The following is a 13,302-nucleotide window of genomic DNA, read 5'->3' on the forward strand; positions in this document are numbered from 1 at the left end:
TTCCTCTGATAAGGGGCTAATATCCAAAATATACAAGGAACTCATGAAACTCAACAACAAAAAAACAAACAACCCAATTGAAAAATGGACAGAGGACCTGAAGAGACATTTCTCCAAAGAGGATATACAAATGGCAAATAGACATATGAAAAAATGCTCAACATCGCTAATCATCAGAGAAATGCAAATGAAAACCACAATGAGATATCACCTCACCCCAGTCAGAATGGCTTTCATCAACAAAACAAATAGTAACAAGTGTTGGAGAGGCTGTGGAGAAAAAGGAACTCTCATACACTGTTGGTGGGAATGCAGACTGGTGCAGCCGCTATGGAAGGCAGTGTGGAGGTTCCTCAAGAAATTACGAATAGAATTACCATATGACCCAGCAATTGCTCTCCTGGGTATCTACCCCAAAAATATAAAAGCATTTCTCTGTAGAGACACGTGTACGCCAATGTTCATTGCAGCTTTGTTTACGGTGGCCAAGACATGGAAACAACCAAAATGTTCTTCGATAGATGAATGGATAAAGAAGTTGTGGTACATATACACAATGGAATACTATTCGGCATTAAGGAAAGATGATATAGGAGCATTTGTGACAACATGGATGGATCTCGAGAGTATAATGCTAAGTGAAATAAGTCAGACAGAAAAAGCAGAGAACCCTATGATTTCACTGATATGTGGTATATAAACCAAAAAGAACAAGACAAACAAATGAGAAACAAAAACTCATAGACACAGACAATAATTTAGTGGTTACCAGAGGGTAAGGGGGTGGGAGGTGGGTGATGAGGGTAAAGGGGATCAAATATATGGTGATGGAAGGAGAACTGACTCTGGGTGGTGAACACACAATGGGATTTATAGACGATGTAATACAGAATTGTACACCTGAAATCTATGTAAATTTACTAACAATTGTCACCCCAATAAATTTAATTTAAAAAAAAAATCAGCCTCAGCAAATTTAAGAAGTTTGAAATCATACCAAGCATATTCTCTGATCACAAGGCTTTGAAATTGGATATCAACTGCAAAAAGAAAGCAGGAAAAAACACAAATACATGGAGATTAAACAACATACTTTTAAAGAAGACTGGGTCAAAGAAGAAATTAGAGAAGAGATCAAAAGATACATAGAAACAAATGACAATGAAAACACATCATACCAAAATTTTAGGGATGCAGCAAAAGCATTTTTAAGAAACAAGAAAAATCCCAAATAAATAACCTCATGTTACACCTTAAAGAACTAGAAAAAGAAGAACAAGCGAAACCAAAGTTCAGCAGAAGAAAGGAATAACAAAAGTCAGAGCAGAACTAAATGAAATAGAGAACAAAAAGACAATAGAAAAAATTAATGTGACAAAGAGCTGGTTCTTTGAAAAGATTAACAAAACTGACAAACCCTTGGCTAGGCTCACTAAGATAAAAAGAGAGAAGACACTAATTAACAAAATCAGAAATGAAAAAGGGGAAGTTATCACTGACACCACAGAAATACAAAGGATTATCCAAGAATACTATGAAGGACTATATGGCACCAAATTCAATAACCTAGAAGAAATGGACAAGTTCTTAGAAACTTATATAGCCTTCCGAGGCTGAACCATGAAGAACTGGAAAATCCAAACAGACCGATCACCAGTAACAAACAAAATTGAATCAATCATCCAAAACCTTCCCAAAAGCAACGTCCGGGACCAGATGGCTTCACTAGTGAATTCTATCAAACGTTCAAAGAGGATCTAATACCAATCCTGCTCAAACTCTTCCAAAAAATTGAAGAAGAGAGAGTACTCCCTAACTCATTTTATGAGGCCAACATTACCCTGACACCAAAACCTGTAAGGACAACACAAAAAAAGAAAACTACAGACCAATATCTTTGATGAATACTGATGCAAAAATCAGAAACAAAATTCTAGCAAATCAAATACAACAATGCATTAAAAAGATTATTCATCACGACAAAGCGGGGTACATCCCCGGGGCACAAGGATGGTTCAACATCCTCAAATCCATCAATGTGATACATCACATAAACAAAACTCATGGATTTTTTTCAAACAGTTCCTCTGATAAGGGTCTAATATCCAAAACATACAGGGAACTCATGAAACTCAACAACAAAAAAACAAACGACCCAACTGAAAAAGAGGCAGAGGACCTGAAGAGACATTTCTCCAAAAAGGACATACAAATGGCAAGTAGACATACGAAAAAATGCTCAACATCACTACTCATCAGAGAAATGCAAACCACAATGAGATATCACCTCACCCCAGTCAGAATGGCTTTCATCAACAAAACAAATAGTAACAAGTGTTGGAGAGGCTGTGGAGAAAAAGAAACACTCATACACTGTTGGTAGGAATGCAGACTGGTGCAGCCATTATGGAAGGCAGTGTGGAGGTTCCTCAAAAAATTACTAATAGAATTACCATATGACCCAGCAATTCCTCTCCTGGGTATCTACCCAAAAAATCTGAAAACATTTATCCATAAAGACACGTGTGCTCCAATGTTTATTGCAGCTTTGTTTACGGAGGTCAAGACATGGAAACAACCAAAATGTCCTTTGATAGATGAATGGATAAAGAAGTTGTGGTATATATACTCAATGGAATACTATTCAGTGGTAAGAAAAGACGATATAGGAACATTTGTGACAACATGGATGGATCTTGAGAGTATAATGCTAAGCGAAATAAGTCAGACAGAAAAAGCAGAGAACCCTATGATTTCACTGATATGTGGTATATAAACCAAAAACAACAAAAGAACAAGACAAACAAATGAGAAACAAAAACTCATAGATACAGACAATAGTTTAGTGGTTACCAGAGGGTAAGGGGGGAGGGGGGTGGGTGATAAGGGTAAGGGGGAATAAATATATTGTGATGGAAGGATAACTGACTGGCTGGTGAACACACAATGGGATTCATAGATGATGTATTACAGAATTGTACACCTGAAATCTATGTAATTTTACTAACAATTGTCACCCCGATAAATTTTTAAAAATCACAAAAAAATAAATAAAAAACTTTATTTATAATAATACATTAAAAAAATTTAACTATTTGAAATTTATTTTTGTGTTTTGAATTATTTTTTGTTTTTTGTTTTTTAATGCAACTTCTTGTAAGAGCTGAAACTCAAGGGATAAGGTTTCTGGGGGTTTCATATAGATGAGTAAGGCCTGAACAGGACAACTGCCATTCTGGTGAGGTTCAAGAATGTGGCTGAAGACGCTGTTCTGGGGCCTCATGTACTGAAACCATATCTTGCAGAAAACCAGTTCTGGGGTGACTTTCGTGATTGACATCACCTAGATGTGCCCATTCTTCCATATCTGGCCCCTCTGCCAAAGGAAGGAAGGAGCTAATAATAGTGGTGATATCTATTCATAAGTTGTTCCATATTTACAGGGTCTACTATACCAACTCTGCTACTTACTAGCTGTGGGATCTTGGGCAAGATATTTATTAACTGCTGTGGGCCTCAATTTCCTCATTTGTAAAATGGGGCTATTAATACTTTCCTGATAAAATTGTTGTGAAGTTAAATATGTTAATACATGCAAAATGATTAGAACCCTGGCTGGCAATAAGTGCTCAATAAATGCCAGCTATTATTACTTTTATCCCGATTATCAATAATACATTATTATGGTATTACCTTTAGGCATGTCATCTAGTTTCAGTCTACAACAACCCTGTCCAGAGAGAATTACCACGATCTTCTTTTATAGCTAAGGAAAAGGGAAGCCAAAAAGGTGAAGAGGTTTTGAAAGATTCCACACCAGGTCTGACCTCAAAGCCTGTGCTTTTTTCATTCAAGGATGCTACCTACAATTGAAGGCAGACTTCTCATCTTCTCATCCTTTGGCAGAGCCCTCGCACACACACCTACTACAGCGCTGCTCTCAGGAAGAGTCTGGATGACTGGCAGAATCCTGGCCCCAACCTCAGGACTCTGCCACTCCAGCCCTCAACCCCCACCAAGGCTGAGAGTGGCATCTCTATTACTGTCCTCTGAAGGGAGTGTTTCCTAGGTTGTGCTCCTGGTCCCCACACAGAAATAGTTCCTTTTCCCCACAGCTGCGCCACTGGATAGATCTGTTACCTGGAGTAATCTGGCAGGTCTGGGCAGCCACAGAGAATTTTGTCTTCCCGCTCTTCCTCACAGTTGCTGTGCATTCTCCTGTGGCCTAAAGAAACAAACCATTTATCTTAATCTTTCAAATGGGAAGTACACCTAGGACTGTTGTGAAATATAGCTTTCCTTTCTTTAAAAACTTGTCAAGATTTTTTCTAATAGAGCTTTTAGATATAAGGATGAATGTTTTTATAACCAAATTATTATTATTTACAAACCATTTATATTCAGGAGACATCAGAGGAGAGGCAGTATAAATGACGAGGTTTTAAAGTATAAGGTTTTTGTTTCGAGTCCTGGAGATATGTCTTTTTCACCAAAATGGACACAATGCCCTAAAACCAGCTTGCTATAAACTCTCCTCTTGCCTTACCTTCCAACGTGAGTGTTCAAACTGCACACAGAACGTCAGTGTTTTCACATTAAAGAGGTGAATCCACGTATTGTGGAAAGAGTGGCTTGCTTCCTGGAAGATACCTTCTGCAATCTCCCTTAATTAAGGCCAAACAACCAGCTGTGGTGTGGCACGCATATATGAGGCATTTGGTTAAGATAGCTGTTGTTCTTCAGACAAGGGTCTTGATATCATGTATCTCCTTTTAGCTTCCAACAACCAGGTGAGGTTAATTTTGTCTCCCTTTTACGAGGGAGTGCACTGGTTTCAAGTGGTCAGGCCAGCAGGATTCGTCCTCAGGCCTGTGCCATGGAAACACCCACTGCCTCTCCTCACCAGCCCTTGATCGTGGCCCAAATATTGATTTGTTGTGTCTCTGCGCCCTGACCCATACATCCCAATTTGTCATTAGAGCCCTCTTCTTGGGGGAGAGCTCTCTTCATATTTAACGTCTGTCTATGCAAGAACACAGACATCGAGCATTTGACTGTTCTGTACATTTGGGGCTTACGTGCTTCTCTCACACACAGGCTCAACAATATTCATTACTCCCAGCACTCGCGAAAAAAATCTGTCAGGCTCGAGGAGAAAACTAGAGGCGCAGGAAAATCAACACACTTACAGCTTTCTCTGCATCTTTGTAGTCACAATCCTGCCAGGTTTTGCCACTTTTTACAGGACAGTCTCCCTCCTTGATTTGGTACTTGACAGCATAAAATATGTCATGGTTCTCCTGAAAAGCAAATAAAGAGGGACCAAAGATACATAGTAAGTCCCCCAAGTGACTCAGCAGCAAACCATTCGTGTGGCATACAGTTATGAATATTTGATCTTGATTTAATTCAACAAAAGCAAAACATTTATTAAAAACACTGAAAGTTTTTATAAATACTTGCAAGAATGTTCGTAACATATTTATAAATATATACAGAGGATACCAAAAAGATGCATACACATTTTAAGAAAGGAAATAACTGTATTAATTGTAATACTCAATATATACCGATAACAAAAGATGAATGCAAGTCACATTTGACTTCTGCAGTTACAAGGTGCTCAGAGTGGTTACCAGCAGCATCCAGACACTTCTGATTACAGCGAACTACTGCTTGAGCATAGATAACATCTCTTAAAATGTATATACATTTTTTTGGTGCCCCTGGTATTTTTTAAGTTACGATTCAGTATCCATAGTATTAGCCTATTTTTGTAGAAGCCAACTTATATGCACATGTATGATTTGTAAAAGTCTGGAAAGTTATGCAGTAGAGCTGTTAAGATGGTTGTCTCTCAGTGGTAGGAGCATGATTGTTGTCACGCGGGAGACTCTGCTCACAGCGCCATTTGTCTTGTGAGGAAGCCTTCAGGGTCTCTAGTCCCACTCCCCACATAAGAATGCAAGATATGGCGAGGCCAAAAAGGAACACCACTGCGCCATATGTAGGGGAGTCATACCAATATAGTCTCACTGGAGGCTGGAGCCACAGGACCTGTAACCTGCCGTCAGCTTCTCTGCCAGCCACCCAAGCGACTCGCTGACCAACGCAGACGCAACAGTTATATCAGTGGCTAATGGGCTAACTAGTAACAGCTGACGGCCAACAAGCCACAGCTGATGGCCATCTACTACCCAAGTCAGCACCTTTCCACGTGAGGCCAAGGCCTGGAAACTGCTCTCTGGGACTGTGTTCCCACAATTCTTTTTCTCTTTCTTTCTTTAAACAAAAATTCCTGAATTACCTGAGTACTATTTTTTTTAAACATAGTTTATTACTTGTACAGTTATATAAAACAAACAAGAGATCTTTTTCAATTTTGAAAAAAATGGTAACAGCTATTTCTGAAGGATGGGATTAGTTATTGGTAATTTTAATATTTTTCTTTGCTTTTCTTTGTTTTCTATTTTTTATAGCATGTCATGAAATAATGAATAAACCTTTTAAATGCAAAGGTGATGAGTTAGTTGAAATTTCAGATGCAAAATCCTGGCATGTTGGAGCAGTAAGTAACCTGAGAAAAGATGTTGTCCAGGCCCTCATTTTGCAGGTGAAAAGAGGCCCTGAGTAGATGGGGCATAGCTTAGGCAGCCTCCCACCTTGGAAAAGCACATCCCAGGTCTACTGACTCCCGGGGCAGTGCTCTCTGAGAGCCTCTGTGGGTCAGAGTGTTTGTGTCTGAGAGATGATAGAGTCAAACGAGATAATCTCCAAGGTTCCTTCTAGGTCTCAGATTTTGATAAAGCAGATGATGGTAGTGGTATAGGTGATGCCCATATAGCAAAATAAAGAGCAATTCTATGATTACCATATGACCCAGCAATCGCTCTCCTGGGTATCTACCCCAAAAATATAAAATCATTTCTCTATAGAGACACGTGTACGCCAATGTTCATTGCAGCTTTGTTTACGGTGGCCAAGACATGGAAACAACCAAAATGTCCTTCGATAGATGAATGGATAAAGAAGTTGTGGTACATATACACAATGGAATACTATTCGGCGTTAAGGAAAGATGATATAGGAGCATTTGTGACAACATGGATGGATCTCGAGAGAATAATGCTAAGTGAAATAAGTCAGACAGAAAAAGCAGAGAACCCTATGATTTCACTGATATGTGGTATATAAACCAAAAAGAACAAGACAAACAAATGAGAAACAAAAACTCATAGACACAGACAATACTTTAGTGGTTACCAGAGGGTAAGGGGGTGGGGGGTGGGTGATGAGGGTAAAGGGGATCAAATATATGGTGATGGAAGGAGAACTGACTCTGGGTGGTGAACACACAATGGGATTTATACACGATGTAATACAGAATTGTACACCTGAAATCTATGTAAATTTACTAACAATTGTCACCCCAATAAAATTAATTTTAAAAAAAAAAAGAGCAATTCTATGGACATTTTAGAACAAAAACTGACATTTGTGATGCATGTCAGCCAATGACAACACCCATAAAATGTTGCTGAGGGCACAAGGACTCCCATGATTACACTAGTTTGTGAAATAGAACTGCTCGATTTTTCTTTCAGAAAAAAAACTTGTCCACTGTGTTTTTTCTTTAACCTCATCATGTCAAATGTCTGGATTCTTTTTCTCCACTGAAATAAACAATTGCCTAACTATCAAGGACACATAGTGAAATTCGCTAAAACTATTGAAAAATTTATATTTCTTGAAAGCACACATCTTGTTAGGATTTGTTTTCAACCTGAGTACATCAGTCAGTGATAAAAAATATTAAAGACCAACTAAAACGTGGCTATTACCCTTGATGCATTTGGCCATATGGAGCTTATGGTAGATATTTTGTCTAATGTAGTACCACCACGTGAATCTCATTTCTGAATGCTCCTCTTAGATGTACCCCTTCCCACTGTACCTTAGCTTTATTGAGGTATAATTGACAAATAAACGTTGTTTATATTTAAGGTGTATAATATGGTGATTTAATATACATACAAATTATGAAATGATTACCCTAATTAAGGTAATTAACACATCATCACCTCACATAATTATTATCTATTTGTGTGTTTGGTGAGATCACTTAAGATCTAACCTTTTAGCAAATTTCAACTATACAATACAGTATTACTAACTCTAATCACCACGTTGCACATTAGATCCCAAGGATCTATTCATCCTATAACTAAAAGCCTACATTGTTTGACCAACTTCTCCCCATTTCCCTCACTCCACAGCCCCTGGCAACCACCATTTTACTTTCTGCTTCTGTAAATTTGACTTTTTTAAATTCCACATCTAAGTAAGATCATACAGCATTTGTTAGATATACCCTCTGAAGCACTCCCTCCCCCTTTGACTGAGTTCCTGGAGTCTCCACTCTGCATGCAAATGACTCTTCCTACCTTTGTTTCATTTCACCCTAGAATACCTCTTTGCTAATTACCCAGGAAGCCAAACTTTGTGGCTGCAGACTAGTCATACCCTGCCTTCCAACCCCAGGCCAGAGAGTGGTGTTGGTCTTTTCTATGAGCTTCTACCTTTTATTACGGTTCTTTGGTGATTGGTGTGTGTGTGTGTGTGTGTGTGTAAGGCCTGGGCTCCAAGTGATAGCACAAATCCCAAATGACCTCAAGGTTAAACACAGCTCACTCACCGTCTTGATGACTTCTGTTATGCGGAACAATACAAACTGGTTGCCACTTTGGTTTCTCTCGTTATACATCTTCAGAGCTGTGTCCACAGCCTGAAATGCGTCTTCATCATTGCAGTCAATTTCTTGTGAGTTGTACTCCTGGGGTAAAGTTGGTAGCAGCCTGGAGCAAAGGAAAAGGAGGGCAATTAACTTCATGATTTAAGTCCTTCTCTGGGAGTTTCACCAAGCATCGGGAGCTAACTTGGACACTGATTTTAATTCTCTCCAGCCTCTTATATCCTCTGTCTCTCCTCTCACTGCCTTAGCACTCCAGAGCCCTGATTGGGTTCCTGCTGCCATACACTATTTGCCTTCTTTGATAAGGACAAATGACTGCTGTGTTACCCAAGCAGATACCCTGGAAGTTGGAACGTTACAACACTGGGGCTGTTGACCTGCTTGTTCACATTCGGGAAGTATGTGGGAGCACAGAGCACATTTCCAGGTCATTGCACAACTCTGCATAGCCAATCAGAGCAGAATCTAATAAAGGAGGAGAAAAAAAAAACCAACCACCTATGTCGCTCCCTTTCCCAAAACCAGTTATGAAGGTCATTACATGTGACAACAATGCGACTGTGCAGACACCTTTCAGGAAAATTGCTTTGCAGGACATCTAGTTGCAGGAAAGCAGCCTGCTACCAATCCTGCTCCGTGCCTGGGGAGCCCATGCACAGGAATATAGTGAGTGCAGGGAGGCTCACACCAGGACATTGGCACAACTACAAATGAAAGATGGACATCCTAACTCGTCTCTGGCCCAGCCAGCTGCCCTCCACTCAGTTGAATTAGGTGTAAAAAAGAAAATACCAGGGTGGAGGAGACCAGTGAGAAGCATAAGAAGGGATGGGTAGAGTGAAGCCCTGCTTAACCCTGTCCTTGCTCCTTATTTCTAGTTTGGTGGATATGGGGGTCTTTCATTCACCAAGCCTCAGTGATTTTTCTGATCAAGTTAGACTATTCAGGGAGTGAAGGTCTAAGGGTTAAAGATACGGGCTAGCCCTTAGTAGATGTTTGCCTCCACGTCTTACCCTCCCTCCTCCCCCCGAAAAGATGTTGGATTTCGTGTTTGTTGTCGATCGAGACTAAAAGCTTGGCAATTTAGTCTCTCTGAGAGTCCTCGGAAAAGAGAGGTCAATGTGGGCTGAATGGTGGCCTTGTCACCCAGGGCAGGAACATGAGCTGGGCAGTAAGTCCAATATTGATTCTAATCCAGCTCTGCTACTTAATTACTATGTGATGCTGAATAAGTCAGGGTCATATAGCCTTTCGGAGCCTCAGTTTCCTCATCTGGAAAAGTGAAGCAACGTACTACCTTAATGAGGTTTTTTGAGAAGTCAATGAGATAATATAGGGGTGGAGCCTGGTAATTAGAGCCTATAAATTATATCTAATATTAGAGTGAAATGGTTAAGGATCCCTGACTCACTGAAGCAGTTTCCTGTGCACGGTGATGGCAGAAGGAAGATTCTAGGGAGTTTGTCTGTATGTGTCTGTGTGGTTGTGGGGATGTAGGAAGTAAAACTAAGAGGAAAGAGACTTAGGCTGGAAAGAAAGGGGGCCCACAATGATGGAGAAGCTGGAGATGGGAGAGTGAGATGACTGATGGAGCACAGTCCAGGAGGAGTGGAAAGGAGGTCAAGGCTGATCACAGTGGGTGTTTCAAGTGAAGACTCAGAAGCAGGATTTGGCAGTGTACACAGGCTTTATAATAAATAGGAAAGAATGTGTTTTTGGAGGAGGCTGTTGTGAGTTCTATCCCAGTCCCTCAATCTGCTGACTGTAACAAACATTAAACTTTTGACACTTTTTAGCTGTCATATGACAAATAATCTAGAAAAGGAGCAATCAAAGGTATGTTGTCTAAACTTGTAGCACAATGTAAGCTAACTAGACTAGGGATTGTTTCTTAGCCCATTATTCATCTGCAGCAACTGTGTTTACACATTATAAATGCATTGAATTGAAATGAATTGAGAACTTCCAATCCGATGTTTTCCAGGCAACATTTTCAGTAACTAGGCAATGTTGGTGAAAGTATAAATTATAAAACACTACTCAAATGTTTCTGTAAGTTATTAAGCTATGTAATTTTCTGGTCTTCCCGGATTTCACCTTTCTCTACTCTTTATCAAAACAGCAAGCCGGTGTTCACCCCTCCATCACAGAATGATTCTGCAGGGCTGACATTCAGCAGGTGCCACCCTGGTCGTTTATGGCAGGCCACTGTTCTGACGGGTTCCTCTATCTGCTCTGGCTGGTCAGTGCTTGTGCCATATTGGTTGTTATACTTTTGGGGAATTATCTTTTTGGCTCCAGGAAATGAAGTCTAGCTGTGCTCCAAGGAGGAAAGGAAAATGGGCTGCCACCATCACCATTTTTTAGAGAAGGAAGAGGAGGCGCAAAGAGGTTTAATTACTTTCTTAGGGCCTTCTAGTCAATAAATTGTAGTACAGCCAGAGTTTCTGGCTTTAGAGGATTGTTGTGGTTCGGCAATGAGAAGCTAGGATTAGAACCCACATCAGCCTCCTCCAAAGCAACACTCTTTCCCATTTATTATACTGTCTGAATACACTGCTGTCACGCAGGAGACCCTGCTCACTGCGCCATTTGTCGTGCAGGGTCTCAGCTCCCGCTCCCCGCCCAAGAACGCAGGACACGGTAAGGCCAAAAAGGAACACCCACGGAGCCATAGGTAGGGAAGTCAAACCAATATATTCTCGCTGGCGGCTGGGCTGGAGACACAGGAAGCAGGATCTACATAATCTGCCTAACAGCAGTCCGCGCTTGCCAGCCACCATCTTCTTGCTAGCCCCCATTCCTTTCTGCTAGCATAGCCACAGCCGTTATATTAGTGGCCAATGGCTTACGGGTTACAGCTGACGGCCAACTAGCCACAGCTGCTGGCATCTGATCACAGTTGATGGCCATTTACTACCCGAGCCAGCACCTTTCTATGTGAGGCCGAGAGCCTGGAAACTGTTTTTTTGGGGGTTTTGTCCCCACACTGCCAAGTCCTATTTTCCTTCCAGTTCTATTGAGAAGTATTTGACATACATCACCGTATAAGTTTATGATGTACAGCATGAAGGTTTGATTTACATATTTTGTGAAATTATTACCACAACAGGTTTACTTAACACTGAATTGTCTCATAGACACAATAAAAAGAAAAAAATTTCTCCTTGTGGTGAGAACTCATAGGATCCACTTCCTCTCTGAACGATTTCCCTGTATATCACACAGCGATGTTAACTAGTCACCACGGTTTCCGGCCCATTCCCAGTCTCTTTTTTTTTTTTTAGTTTTATTTTATTTTTACATCCCTCACACCGTGAACCCCCCTCCCCCCATCTACCACCACCCCGACCTCACACCGAGCCATCACATTATACACATAAAATTATAGTTGGCATTCACTAATGTCCAGCCTCTGGTGTACAATGCCATGACCAGGCATCCACAGCATCCCTGAGGTGGTCTCCCAAACAGGACACATGTCCATCGGACACCCAACAAAATCCCCAAACACTGTTGAATAAGTTCCCCAAAGTAATTCTCAAAAAACCCTGAGGCCATCCTATGGTCATCAGCCGCCCCCCAATCCCTTCACCCTTCCCCCCATCCCCAACCCCCTGCCATTCCCAGTCTTTACTCATCTTAAAACTGAAAGTCTGTGTCTTTTGACCACCTTCCTCCAAGGCCTGTTCCGGAGTCTTCACTTGAAACACCCGCCGTGATCAGCCTTGTGCTCCTTTCCACTCCTCCTGGACCGCGAACCGCCAGTCACCTCCTCCCTCTCCCACCTACACCTTCTCCAGCATTGTGGGCCCCTTTCTTCCCAGCCTAAGAACTTACCCAAGTCTCTTTCACCCTTATTATTGTTCTTACTCCTCTGCCAATCAGGACCTAGTGCTGCCATCACCACACACCTCAAACTGCTTCAGTAAGTCAGAGAGAAAGAATTGAAAGTCTTATTAGCTTGTGTCTAAATGCTGGGGCCTGATTTGGGAAGAAGGGAAAAGAAAGATGATTCAAATGTGGAAAAAGAATCCGCTGGCACCAAAAATGAATAAAGACAAATTTCTGAGAGTAGAGAGCCTCTAGCCTGGGAGACGATATGAGAAGAACACGTCTGGGGGTCTGGAAGCAGAGGACACCTTTGCCCTGCTTTCTGGACATGTAGCCTGGAAGGCTGCAGGACCCTAGGGAGAGAACAGCTACGTGGTATCTCTTGGCAGTCATGTCCATCAGTAGTCTTACAGAGACTCCTATATCCCCAGTTTGACATAGAAGAAGCAGATAAACTAGACTCAAAGAGTGGTGTGAACAGGGTAGGAAACATCCCTCAGACCTGGTGGATTGGTGATGAAGAACCAGACTTCCTTCTCGTGCCCACCACCCAAACACCTCGGCATTATGTCAGAGTCTTGGACTGTGGCACAATTTTGAGTGGGAAGCAGCGGGCTGGAGGAACTGCAAGAAAGACTGAGGTTAAGTTTCCTGGGAGGGAGATGAGGGTAATGGGGATCAAATATATGGTGATGGAAGGAGAACTGACTCTGGGT

The 13,302-nt window shown here is 41.3% G+C and overlaps 1 protein-coding gene across 1 annotated transcript in view; it reads right to left on the reverse strand.

Moving 5' to 3' along the window:
• Positions 1-9,151, reverse strand: part of LOC308506858 (kininogen-1-like) — a 35,972-nt gene extending 26,821 nt beyond the window's left edge. The window contains exons 1-4 of the mRNA XM_081070868.1: positions 9,080-9,151; positions 8,696-8,855; positions 5,190-5,300; positions 4,141-4,225 (exon numbers count right to left, since the gene is read on the reverse strand). Coding sequence (XP_080926994.1) covers positions 4,141-4,225; positions 5,190-5,300; positions 8,696-8,764 — 265 coding nt within the window. The 5' untranslated portion in view covers positions 8,765-8,855; positions 9,080-9,151. The remainder of the gene's footprint in view (positions 1-4,140; positions 4,226-5,189; positions 5,301-8,695; positions 8,856-9,079) is intronic.
• Positions 9,152-13,302: the final 4,151 nt, after the last annotated feature.

The sequence above is a fragment of the Rhinolophus hipposideros genome (assembly GCF_964194185.1).
Source record: "Rhinolophus hipposideros genome assembly, chromosome: 2".
NCBI classification, from domain to species: Eukaryota; Metazoa; Chordata; class Mammalia; order Chiroptera; family Rhinolophidae; genus Rhinolophus; species Rhinolophus hipposideros.